Source organism: Cynara cardunculus, assembly GCF_001531365.2.
Source record: "Cynara cardunculus var. scolymus isolate 2C chromosome LG 8, CcrdV1, whole genome shotgun sequence".
Taxonomy (NCBI): domain Eukaryota; kingdom Viridiplantae; phylum Streptophyta; class Magnoliopsida; order Asterales; family Asteraceae; genus Cynara; species Cynara cardunculus.
The window spans coordinates 23,116,319-23,129,635 of NC_037535.1; the positions used below are offsets into that span (position 1 = coordinate 23,116,319).

Genomic DNA, 13,317 nt, shown 5'->3' on the forward strand with positions numbered 1-13,317 from the left:
GTATAGGTGTCTGGATCAGTTTATGTGTTTATCAGATAATTCTATTCAGTATTGAAGATAATATCTAGAAAAATCTCTAAACCCTGAAGAAAATCAAACTGTTTTGTGACATGTGTGAATGGAAAAGGAAAGCTTTGTTTAGTTCATATGGAAAGAGACTCGAACTGTCTGTGGTATGTGTGAATGGAAAAGGAAAACTTTGTTCAGTTTGTGTGGAACAACTGTTTTGTATTTTTTTTTTTTTTTTTTGTAACTGGAGGCCAGCTTATGCGCACCGACTAATCCTTTGGGCAACCACGAATTATGTGGAGTCAACAAATGTTTTGTATTGCATATACATAAAATGGGTAAAGCAGTAAAGCTAAAAACGTGTTCGATAAAAATATATGAACGAGATGTTGGGTACATGCTTTTTTTTATTAACCTGGATATCCATCCTGCTATGCGAGCCGACTAATCCCAAGGCGACCACCTGCTTTGCAGATAGTCCAGAGTAACCGCATTTGAACCTCCGTGGCCACAAGGAGATCTTTATATAAATACTCCAAACCAAAAACATCAGGGGGTATTTTTTGCTAATTTCAAAAGATAAAGGTGTAAAATGAATCTTACCAACAGAATAAGGCGTCGTTATATAAACGAGTTGCAGAGGATATGGCGGTAACGCACATTTGAAATCTGAATCCCTCTTTCTTTATGATGGATTGCTATCCGCCATGTTAGCAAGACGAAGTTGCATCCATATTTACAGTTTGATGTCTTGTAATGTTGTTAAATTTAGTTACTCAACTTCATTGTCGTCAATTTCCGTAAGACCCACTTACAGATCAAGCAAATCGATCATCTATTGCAACTCCAAGATCAGTGAAAATGGTCGAATTGGTAATGTTAAGGAATCAGAACTCATATTTAATAGCATGCCGATCAAGAATGTCGTATCCTGGACTGCTATGCTCACTGCATATGCACAAAATGGACAGATTAAGGAAGCGCGTAAGGTATTTGATGAAATGCCTGAACGAAATGTTGCTTCTTGGAATGCGATGATCACGGGTTATATGCGTAACAAGAATGGGATTGATACGGCATGTCAATTGTTTTTAATGTCACCCGAGAAAAATGCGGTTTCTTATGCTTCAATGATCACGGGTTATGTCCGTGCAGGAAGGATGAATGATGCAGAGAAGTTGTACTGTAGTATGCCAATGGAATGGCGGGATCCTTTCTGTTCGAATGCCTTGATGAATGGGTATTTGAAGAAGGGTAAACTGGAAGAGGCTGTTCGGGTTTACGAGGGAATGGTGGAGAAGAATGTGGTTTCTTGGACCTCAATGGTTGATGGGTACTGCAAATTAGGGTTCATTGGGAAAGCACGAGAGTTGTTCGATGGAATTCCTGATAAAAATGTAGTTACTTGGACTGCAATGCTTGATGGTTATATGAAGACGATGTTTTTCGAAGATGGGTTTGTGTTATTTCTGCAAATGAGACGTGAAAACGGGATAAAACTTGTTTCAAACACATTGACTGTAATCTTTGATGGTTGTGGAAGATCGAATAGATGTCGAGAAGGGATTCAAGTCCATGCTTTGGCTATGATTATGGGATTCGACTTCGATACTTTCTTGGGAAATTCTGTGATCACCATGTATTGTAGATTGGCTGATTTAGATGCAGCTCGGAACTTGTTTAACGTAATGGAGACAAAAGATGTGGTTACGTGGAACTCTCTGATCGGGGGTTACATTCAAACCGAAGATGTCGAAGAGGCTTATAAACTTTTCAGAACGATGCCGCAAAAGGATGTGTATTCTTGGACAACGATGATTACTGGATTCAGTAGCAAAGGGTTAACCGAAAAGTCTGTGGAGTTGTTCAACATGATGCCACAGAAAGATGATGTTTCATGGACTGCTTTAATCTCGGGGTTTGTTAGTAACGGAGAATTCGAAGAATCTATCCGTTGGTTTATTCAGATGCTTCAGACATCGGTCAAGCCAAATCCACTTACGTTCAGCAGCGTTCTTAGTTCTTCAGCTTCTTTAGCGACATTGAATCAAGGCCTACAAATTCATACCCACGTACTCAAAACGGGTATGGAATTCGACTTATCCGTTCAGAACTCACTGGTTTCATTGTATGCAAAATGTGGATCCGTGGATGATGCCTACAACATATTCCATTCCATTAAGACTCCCAATTCCGTTTCTTATAACTCCATGATCAACGGATTCGCACAAAACGGATACGGGAAGGAAGCGCTTGCGTTATTTACAGAAATGGAGGAAAATGGTGTGGAGCCAAACGACATCACGTTTCTTAGCGTTCTTTCTGCCTGCACCCATGTCGGGTTGGTGGAGGAAGGTCGTAGCTACTTTAGATCGATGAGATCGTTATACAAGATCGAACCAAATCCAGACCACTACGCGTGCATGGTTGATCTCCTGGGTCGTGCTGGTTTTCTTGACGAAGCTTTTGATTTGATCAATTCAATGCCATTTGAACCGCATTCTGGAGTTTGGGGTGCACTTCTTGGTGCAAGCAGGAGTCATTTTCGTTTGGAACTTGCGGAAATTGCCGCTCGACGTATCTCGGAATTGGAGCCCGATAACGCTACGCCTTATGTGGTGTTGTCGGACTTATACTTGGTTTTGGGGGGGAAAGAAGACGAGGAAGTAGTGAGAACGGCGAAGAGAGTGAACAGAATCAAGAAAAGTCCCGGGTGTAGTTGGATCGCGGTGAAGGACGAGGTTCGGTTGTTTTTATCGGGGGATCGGTCTCATATGAACTCGAACGAGATTAAAACCACACTTGGGAGACTTGTGGATGAAATGAAAGAAGTGTATTAATCAACTCCAATTCATAGAAGAAATACAACATTATTACAAACAAATCCGACTAAAATTTGCTCTCCGACTTTACCCAATTTCATAAACTCGAAATTCTTTACTCAAATTTGTGTAAAGATCCAATTTGACCTTTTCGTAGATACGTAAGGTGTTCATATAAACTCTGACTAAAATGAGAATTTAGCTCCAAAAACGACTAAAAAATGAATTTGGTCAAAGGGATCGACTATTTTTATGAGAACGTTTTTGGTTGGATTTCGTGAAAGAATTTAAAATCGAAGGGACTTGGATTCAAAGGATTTGAAACATTTGGTCTATTTTTTGTTTATAGGATTTAGAATGGAATTGAATTATGTTCTTTATAAATTATTTATAAAAGTAATTAAATTTATCTTTTTTTATTAATTTATCTATACTATATTATAAAGCATTTGACAAAAACTCTTAAAAACCACTTTTTATGCGTAAAATACTGTTTATTAATGTATATTACTTAAAACTCAAAATTGCAAGTAGATTGTAAGTACAACTTATTAAAATTTCATATTTAAATTCGTGTAACTAACTGCAGATAAACATAATCAAATACAGGATAAACATATCATTTTAAATATAAAAAATCTAAAATATTATTAGAATAATCATTAAGTTCTAACATAATACTTAATTATTATCTATTAAAATGTTTATATTATTAAACCAAAAAATAAATTATTTCATTATTCAAATTAAAAAAAATTATAATAAAAAAATTAAAGAAATGGTATAAAAATGAGAACTTTTAAATAGCTAATTTGATATTAAAATTGATATATATATTTTTTTCAAAATTTTATGATATCTTCATTATTATATTTTATTCAAAAAAAAATCATTAATACTTTCTTAAAAACACATAAAATCCTTTTATAACATCGACATAGACAAATAATAAAATAGAACATTAAAACCGAGATGTGTTCGGCTGCATTACGCGTGTACTCTTCTAGTTATTATAAAAGTGTTTTTAACATATTTTAAGACATTATTACAAACAAATCCCTTTTAACATATACCAAATACCCATGGGATTGCTAAATCTCCATGAAATTCCTCAAACCAAACGTTAATTCCAAATCCCTTCAAGTTCTATCCAATCCTACAAACTAAACGAGACTTGGAGAGGGAATTTGGTTTGACTGAATTGTTTCGAGAGATTTGGTTTTCATCGACAGATTTGGAATTAGAGGTATTTTGAATCTTCGGTACGTTTGGTTTGTATAATTTGAATGAAATCGAAAGTCCACTAGTTATAAAAACAAATTATAAAAATAATTAAATTATCTTTTTATATTTTGATTATATTTTTAACAATTTTGAAATATTAGATACAAATTATATAATGAAATACCAACCAACTAAGACAAATAAATCATTTTCTTAAACATCAAATTGCATAAACTACAATTCAATAATATAAATTACATGGCCAAGTGATGAGTATTTAATTTGGGTTTTGTGTGCAAGTCTAAACTAAACCCACAATTGTCAAAAGCCAAGCTGGAAAGAGAACAAGAAACTGTAAGCAATGGGATTACTTGAACCCAATCATGCTATTATTATTCATATTGTTGTCAGTTTGACTATAAGAAACGAATTTGTTTGCACAAAATCATTGTTGGTATATTGGTTAGTTCCTTCTTTCTCGTATATGAGATTCTATATCCAAAGTCTTTTATCCCCAAAAAATTCAGACCTAAAATTAAAAGGTAAGAACTAAGAAAATGATACAAATGAGATTCGAACCAGCACCTGAAAGGGGAGAAAAGACCGTGCAAACCAACTATGCAAAGAGAAACTTATGTCATTGTTGTAGTTTCAAGAAATATACAGTGACACCTTTTATGACCCCTAACATATTTTACGCTATGATGAAGAAACGAAGTGCATATGCACCATAGTGGGTCCGCCCCTGATTGCGGTGTGGACACGTTAATCTAACATTTTATGTGAAAGAAACAATGCAAATTTAACGGTTTACATTAATCTAAAAGCTCAAAAAGGAAAGTTTTCAATCGACTTCTGATACATGTGTAGACAGGATTGGGTTCCGATGAGAATGAAAGTTATGGTTAGAAGAGTAATAAGAGATCTTTACCCTTGGATCAATCCTAATCGAAAAGAACCACTAGATCAAAACTGAAGAGATACAAATCCTAAAACTACAAGTGCATTTCTTGCTTCTTTTATTTCATCATAGTTATAGTTGCATATAAAATACTGGAATGTTATACAAGAATAAAAAACAAAAACACATTTTTCAAACAAGTTCATAACCAACTTGCATCTTTATATATACACACAGGGAGATGGCTGACTATCATAAGAATTGAAAGACAAAATGGTGGCTGATTGGAGTTCCTTAATGACAATGAAACTTTTGACACTCTTTTAACATTTTTAAGCCTCAAGGGTACTTTAGGTTCTTTCTGGATGCAGACATCTAACATTAATCAACCTCCACAACCACCACCACCACATCCACCACCTCCTCCTCCACCACATCCACCACCTCCTCCTCCACCACATCCACCACCGCCATCATTAGCACTAATGATCACAGCAGCTGTAGCTACAGAAGCTCCAGCTGCTGCTAGAGTAACCATTCCTCCATCCTTTTCCATGGAAATACTACTTTTGGTCCTTCTACCTATTTCAAGGTCATGATTCGTTTGGAGTTGTGGACGGGTGGTTGGCGGTGTTGTGGTGGTTGGGACTTTAGCTTTCTTTTTCCTACCACTTCCGCAGAGATAACACAACACCATCACTAGACTATGAGCATATGCTTTCATGAATCAAATGTTGCCTTGTTATCCTATTTATAGCATTAGGTTGCTTGGGCTACAAACATAGCTTAGCTTATGGAAGACCTTTCCAGCATCATAAGTTTATCTTTTCTCAGTTGACTTTTTATATATATATATATATATATATATATATATATATACATATAGGGTTGGGTTTTCGTGAGAAGCCTAAGAAGGGATCTCCACCTTTTGATGCACATTGAGATGAGATTCACCATATCAATCCCCGTATCAAATGCGAATCATGGGTGAGTATGAGATTAAAGGTGATCAAGGGTCCAAATCCCTTCTTACGCTCTTCACTTTAACTCTCCTTCTCACACGATCTTTCGCCTATATATATATAGGGTCAGATTCAGAGGAAAATTGCAAAGAAATGAAAAAAAAAAATGAGAAGCACCCTGGTAACCATTCATCGGGACGGTATGCACATGTGCATACAAGTAATTTGTAAGCATTTTTTCCGGTATGCAAACGTGCATAAAAACCAAGAAACATCATATACATTGAATGGATTTATTTATCGAGGAAGACTCGTTCAAATCAATGGAAATGAAGGAGAAATGCGAAGGAAAAGTTAATTCTAAAGCAAGTGATCATAGTCAACTACCCCACATTTCGGCGAAGTTTAATTAGAAGAATTTTTTTATCGACTGCTATTATATTAGACATGGGGTTGCAATATTAATGCCAAAATAAGGCTGAAGCTATACCATTACCTTGGATTACAATGGGTTGTGGGCCTTTCCTTTGTCTCATCAATCTGAACTTGCGATCTCCATAATATTATTACCCTGGAATGAGTTCTTTTTTCCTGTAAAAATCAAGAAGACTTATTGTGATCATATATTAAAAAAAGCTAATGATTTATATAAACGTAGTACAGAAATCTTGAACAGCAAGACAAAAAACTTTTGATTTTAACATCAAGGGATATGATATTGATCTTTTTGAAGGCTTATGATACAGTGACAGAAGGAATCAGCAAGCAATTGATATATAATCATTTGGCATATAACCTCAGAAGCTCGGCACAGCCACGATGGCTGCACCAGGAGAACATCTAAGCTATGATACCTCATAAGTACCTGCTATATTTCATCATCTCCCATTCTGTCGGATTTTGGCCATTTCCCTCGTTTTTGTTTCTTCTTGAGTTTAACCTTCTAAGCACATCATGCAAATTAAAATTCAACTGATTCTGACTACAAACAAGTGGTTTAGTCCTATAACTTCCCTAAAATCAGTTTTGTTGCTTCAATGTAGTATTATGACTGTTTAAGATTTAGTAAATAGGAATTAAACTTTGAATATATAGGAGCTCTAGACTTTTGGGGCATCTGTCTCCTCCTTGCAAACTAACCATAGTTATAGGGAAAAAAGCCAAAAAGGTTTTGAACAAACTGCAAAAGCAACAAGAACAGCCATTGTATTTTGTCCAAAATAGCTCATTTTGACAAGTTCTTTTTGTTCTTTTTGCATTTTGGCAATAAATAGGGTTTTTTGAAACAGAAAACCATGTAATTCAACCTGAAATAAGATGAACAAATTAGAAGATTCAGATAAGCTAAAGCAAGGAAATATAATCAAATCTGGCCATATGATAAAGAGCTACCTGCAGCCGAACACTGGACAGTAATAATTATCAGGCACATTATCAGGGAATGTTCCATCCTCATGGTCATCTTTTAACTAATATCCCCTTTGATCAAGGGGGGAAACGACAATTTGCTGCTTTCTGCCTTGGCTGAACCTAAGATACATACTACTGATCAGCGACTGCTGCATGAGATCATGGTTTTTGATCTAAACAATTTTTTAACACTTCTCTAAATCATGCAATCAAAAATGCCAAATTGCCAATAAACTTTCATCAAGCATAAAATCAGGAATAAGTTTTCGAAAGTACATTTCATGTTTCTTTTAATCACCTTGTTTTTATTTCATCATTGTTTTATTTACAAGTACAAAGAAAAAACACATTTCACACAAGTCCATAACCATTCTGCACCTTAATATACAGGGAGATGACTATCATTATGATTGAGAGCCAAAATGGTGGCTGATTGGAGTTCCTTCTGCTGGCATTAGGAGAGAAGGTAAGACACTGCACTTTTGAAAATTTCTTACATATTATAAGCTTCAAGGGTACTTTCACCAAATTAGGAGTAGGTTCTTTCTGAAAGGAGAGATTAAACCTTGATCGATCAACCTCCACAACCCCCTCCACAGCCACCGCCACATCCACCACCACCGCATCCGCCACCTCCACCATCTCCACCACCAGCATCGCCATCACTAGTACTAATGACCACAGCAGCTGTAGCTACAGAAGCTCCAGCTGCTGCTAGAATAACCATTCCTCCATCTTTTTCTGTGGAAGTACTGTTTTTGCTCATTCTACCTAATTCAAGGTCATGATTCACTTGTGGTTGTGGGCGGGTGATTGGCGGTCTTGTGGTGGTTGGGACTTTAGTTTTCTTTTTCCTCCAACTGTTGCAGAGATAAAACAAGAAAATCACTGCTGCAGCAACACAACCACAGACTATGAGAGCAATAGCATATGCTTTCATCTTTCTCTGTGTACATGAGAATCAAATGTTGCCTAGTTATCCTTTTTATAGCATTAGGTTGCTTGGAGGTAAGGCTACAAACATAGTTTATCTCAAGGTAGTTTTTCTGAGTTGATTTGTGGTATATATACTAATTTGAAGCCAATATACTTCATCATATTCCATTATCCGAGAAGGGTCGTGGTGTAATGATTGAGGTCCTGGGGGATGTGGTGGAATATCCCATCTGCCAGGTTCGATTTCAGGCGTACACAGCAATTGTGGCCACCGAGTTTATCAGGGCTAATTTCTTGCCGTCACAATTTGTTGGGATTAGTCCAGGCATAGCCTGGGACACCTTTCAAAAAAATATTTCATCATATAAAATGAATATAATTCATTTATGTTCTCTGTCAAAGCAATGCAAATGAAGAAGAAATGCTAGGAAATTTTATTTGATTTAAGCAATTGATTATAGTCAACAGCCCCACATTTCAGGGAAGTTTAATTGGAAGAAATTTTCAACTGTGCCACATTTTATGGATGTTTACAAGAATAAATTTTTTATATACTGCTATTATTTTAAACACGAGGCTGCAATGTAAATGCCAATGAAAGGCTCTACCTGTGGAAGCTAACTGGCACATAATTCTAATTCAATCATTGACAATTTTTCTACTTGATGTTAGGATTGTTGGAGTCCCACATAGGCCGACACGATTTGTATATACGTAGGAACCTCCCCTCCCTCCATTGGAGAGAAAATCGAAAGGGTTTCATGTATACTAACATGGTATCAGAGACGTAATCTAGCACCACCTAAGGACTCAACACACTCTTTCGCCTCGGTTCCTGGAGGCACCATCACAGAATATATATATATATAGGAACTTAATCTCTCTCTATAAGGTTTTTTTAAAGAGAGAATCAAATGTGTTCACATATCCTAAAAAGAATATGATAGCCAAATGGATTAATTGGGCCCAAAGGAARCAGGTTAATAATCCCAGCAACAAAAAATCCTCAAAAGCCCCTCCCCATAGCCCATCAGAAGCCTCAAAGAGCTGCCATCCAAAGAGATGACAGGCTCGAAAGAGCAAGAAGCGGCATGCYATTATGACCAATCTATAGAAATGAGGTAATGAGAACTAACGATTATATTAAATTATAACGCAAAGTTGTTAAAGGCTCAAGGCACATTTAGGCACGCCTAAACCCACAAGGTGCCTCGGCCAAGGCGCAGCACCTTAGTGAGCCTCATGAATATGCCAAGCCTCAACTTTAAAAAATCCTAAGACCTTGAGCCTCAGAGCCTAGGCGCACCTGAGGCCCGCTTTTAACAACTATGTTATAACGTAGTAAAAAAATTTATACAGGAAGATTAAAGACTTCTGATTTCAACATCACAGAATTTGGTATTGATCTTTTTGACGAATGGTAAAGACTTACGATACAGTGACACTGTGACAGAAGGAATYAGCAAGCAATTGATTTATAATCACTTGGCATATAACCTCAGAAGCTCAGCACAACCCTGATGGCTGCACCAGGAGAACATCAAAGTTATGATACCTCGTAAGTACCTGCTATATTTCATCATTTCCCATTCTGTCTCATATCCTTGATTTATTTTCTTCTTGATTTTAACCTCTTAATCACATGCACATTAAAATCCAACTGAATCCCATTACAAACAAGTCCTATCACTTCCCAAAGTCAGTTCTGTGCTTCAAGTGTATTATTATGGTGATTCAAGATCTAGTACTGTAATCCTAATTGAACTTCGAAAATAAAGGAGCTCTATACTTTTTGAACATGTGTCTTCTCATAGTTATTTGTAAACATGCCCAAAAAAACACTATAATTTGTAAAAAAATATGGTTTTGAACAAATTGCAAAAACAACATGAATTTCTTATATCAAAATAGCCCATTTTAATATACAAAAAACAGAGTAATTCAACCTGAAATAATATGACAAATTAGAAGACTCAGATGAGTAAGGAAGTATCATCAAATCAGGCCATATGATTTAAAACCACCTGCAGGCTGCATCATAAAGCTGGACAGTAATAATCATTAGGCACAGAATCAAAGAACATATATGTCATCCTCATGGTCATCTTGTAACATATACCCCCTTTTGTTCAAAGGGGAACCCACACTTCCATTGGCACTTAATTAGGGTTACTATTTGAAATCAAAATCTTACACGAATACTCATACTAAGAAGAGAAAAAAGTTTCTAACAAGCAATACAAAATAACAAATAGAATAAGGTTACCATTCATTTTTGCTTCAAATCACATTGATTTCTACTCACATTGAGAAGTGATTCCACATTACAGTACACAAATCTACATCTATTTGGAGCTTCTTGTGAAGATGAAAATGATTTAGGTTTAAGCATTGATCGTATATATTCAAAGGATTGAACAAACGACTATAGAACAAAGAACAAATAGTGCAGAATCCGGTAGGGAAAGAATGGAAGTTGCTAAGAATGTGTTATGACCTGGGAGAGGCGTCTTCAAATGCATGACCGCCGACATAACCCCATGGCTGCGTTTCATCCCACCGTTGCATTATATACTCTCTATATTACATCAACACCCCTTCATCTATATTACATCAACACCCCTTCATCTAATTAAAATTGAAGCAAAATAATATAATTATAAATAATTAAAATGTAAAGTATATTACTCAGTATCTTTTATTGAAATATAAGCTTAAATATATTAAAATTAATCAATGTTATTTATTTTGTTATGTTGCAATACATGATAAACTTATCTGGTCATTACACTTAAAAATATTAATGTGTAGCTATTTACAAACTCAATAAATAGTACAGACTTATAAATCAATTTTAATAAGTTGTGAAACAACACATATAAAAATACAGTTTTCATATACTGTTGTTTCAAAAGTTAAATGTTGTTTTGTGTCTGGAAGGATTCAAGTATAAAACAAACATTGTATAAACATATATTTTCACACGTGTTGTCTCATATATGATACATCATAAAAAAAACTAGTCTGTAAATTTATAAGAGTTATATCTATAAATTTTGTAACAAAAAGGAAGCCACGAAAATAGTTACAAAGATGCATTAGTAAATTAGAAAGGAAAAAAAAAGCAAAGACAAACTTGAGTCAGATTAGAGATGCAAAAGGCGCACGCATTTTCTTAGCCCGTTCCAAGTTTTCCAAGTCTGTTTTCACTCGTATTTCTTAAAAAAAATGATTCGATTGATGGGATTTGGTATGATACTTAAAAGATCGAAAATATCGATGAGATTGACATCCAAATATTTCTGGGGAGGTCCGAGCCATCAATAAAATACCACTTTAAAAGAGCTAAAATTCAAACTATTTTCAGCGAGTCAAAAAGGTTCTTATCTTATAGGTCCAAGCCAACCAATCAAGATTTTACATGCCAGTCTTTTTCGTGCTTAACCGAGATTTTCTAAACGGAGCCTAAGCCCAGGCCTAGTCCAGACCTGCCCTGAAATTTTTAGTCTGATCAGGCTTAAAAGACCGGTCCCAAACCCGGGTTCTTTCAAAACCGACTCTAACCAGGCAAGCTAAAACCGAGCATTGGGCTTGAGCTTTTTTATGATATCTGAACCGGACCAAGGCCCAAACTAATTATTGTACTAAATAATGGCCCAAAAGATAAAGGAAATACAAAAAACTATCGACGTGTAGCAATGGCACCCCCTGAAATCCAAACTACACACAGAACGCCATCGATCAATCTTCAATGTGTGGTCATTCTCCTTTGTTGTGATACCATTAATACTCCTCTCCGCCTCTTCTTCATTAAAACTTCAAACCGAAAATGGCGGTTTTCAATCTGTTTAAGCTATCGGTGCTACTGAGCCTACTCTCCGACGTCAAGTTAGGGTCATGGCCGGGACTTTTGTCGCAGAAACAAACCGTCGCAGTCGGTGAATTTCCACCGCAGTGCAACCGTATCGAGTGTCCAACGTATGACGTCATTCACTCCGGCGATGGCTACGAAATTCGTGTTTATAACTCTAGTGTGTGGGCGACTACTTCTCCCATCGATGATATCTCCTTCGTGGATGGCACTCGCATCGGTTTCCTACAGTATGATTACGATTTTACTCACTTTATCAATCAATTCATCTCAGAAATCAAGTGTCTGATTCTGAAAATTCGAAACCTAACTTCAAATCGTTTACGAATCTGATTTCTAGGTCAAAAGCTGTTCAATAGTTTTAACTCATGATTCGATTGTTCATCTTAGGTTATTCAAGTACATCCAAGGGCAAAACAACTACAATCAACAGATAGAAATGACAGCTCCAGTTCTTACCGAGATTGCTCCGAGTGACGGACCGTTTTGCGAATCTTCATTTCTGGTGAGTTTTTATGTTCCGAAGAAGAACCAAGCCGATCCACCACCTGCTGAGGGGATTACGATCCAAAAATGGCGACCGACTTATGTAGCAGTACGGCAATTCGGTGGATTTGTGAAGGATTCAGACATCGGCGTGGAGGCTGCGGCCTTGTCCACCAGTCTCTCCGGCACCGTTTGGTCTGATGCTATTAAAAAGAGCCATTCCGGTGAGATTACGACGGGGTACACGGTTGCGCAATACAATTCTCCGTTTGAGTTCGATAACAGGGTAAACGAGATCTGGTTCACTTTTGATATGTAAGAAATGGTGGGGAAAGAGAGTGAGAATAAAGCATAGGTACGAACAGCAGAAATTTTGTTGATGAACAGGCTATATATACGCCTTTGATTTCAATAAAACATTCGGCATCTTTCGTATTGTATATTATTTTATTAATAAACCATAATAGCAATTTTAATCGTATTTTAAGAAGTGTTTGAGAATGTTTATAAAAATAATTTATTGATTAATTCTGGTGTGACACTGGTAATAAGTATTTTTGAGTGTTTGGATAAACAATTTATACCGATGCCAAACATGTAATAAGAAGTTTTTGAAAAAGTTAAACCCTCGTGACTTATAGTAAGTTGATAAGTGTTTTTGTAGAAAAACATAAGTTGTTTCAAATAAGCAATTCC

General features: G+C 36.2%; 2 protein-coding genes and 1 long non-coding RNA gene across 5 annotated transcripts; 2 read left to right on the plus strand and 1 right to left on the minus strand.

Annotated features, from left to right (window-relative positions):
* Positions 1 to 716: 716 nt before the first annotated feature.
* On the plus strand, positions 717 to 2,849 carry LOC112516332 (pentatricopeptide repeat-containing protein At1g53600, mitochondrial). Its single transcript, XM_025123346.1, has one exon. The coding sequence runs from the start codon at positions 717 to 719 to the stop codon at positions 2,847 to 2,849; it is 2,133 nt and encodes a 710-aa protein (XP_024979114.1).
* A 1,681-nt stretch (positions 2,850 to 4,530) lies between these two features.
* Positions 4,531 to 10,816, minus strand: LOC112517021. 3 transcript variants are annotated; one of them, XR_003069636.1, is made up of 4 exons: positions 10,762 to 10,804; positions 7,311 to 7,448; positions 6,415 to 6,509; positions 4,531 to 4,584 (listed from the first exon to the last, which is right to left on the minus strand). It is a non-coding gene; the product is annotated as an uncharacterized LOC112517021 (long non-coding RNA). The 3 variants fall into 3 exon arrangements; XR_003069635.1 differs by lacking the exon at positions 4,531 to 4,584 and having other exon boundaries at positions 6,188 to 6,509; positions 7,311 to 7,442; positions 10,762 to 10,816; XR_003069634.1 differs by lacking the exon at positions 4,531 to 4,584 and having other exon boundaries at positions 6,188 to 6,509.
* A 1,139-nt stretch (positions 10,817 to 11,955) lies between these two features.
* On the plus strand, positions 11,956 to 13,099 carry LOC112516615 (heme-binding protein 2). The gene is made up of 2 exons (XM_025123759.1): positions 11,956 to 12,365; positions 12,526 to 13,099. Exons 1-2 carry the CDS (start codon positions 12,094 to 12,096, stop codon positions 12,938 to 12,940), a joined length of 687 nt encoding a protein of 228 aa, XP_024979527.1. The 5' UTR covers positions 11,956 to 12,093; the 3' UTR covers positions 12,941 to 13,099.
* Positions 13,100 to 13,317: the final 218 nt, after the last annotated feature.

What these genes read in the sequence shown, in the direction of transcription:
- LOC112516332 (XM_025123346.1), top strand. Translation starts at nt 717, where the DNA reads ATGTTAGCAAGACGAAGTTGCATCCATATTTACAGTTTGATGTCTTGT.
- LOC112516615 (XM_025123759.1), top strand. Translation starts at nt 12,094, where the DNA reads ATGGCGGTTTTCAATCTGTTTAAGCTATCGGTGCTACTGAGCCTACTC. An exon ending in ACTCGCATCGGTTTCCTACA is followed by an intron (nt 12,366 to 12,525) that starts GTATGATTACGA and finishes TGTTCATCTTAG; the next exon opens with GTTATTCAAGTACATCCAAG.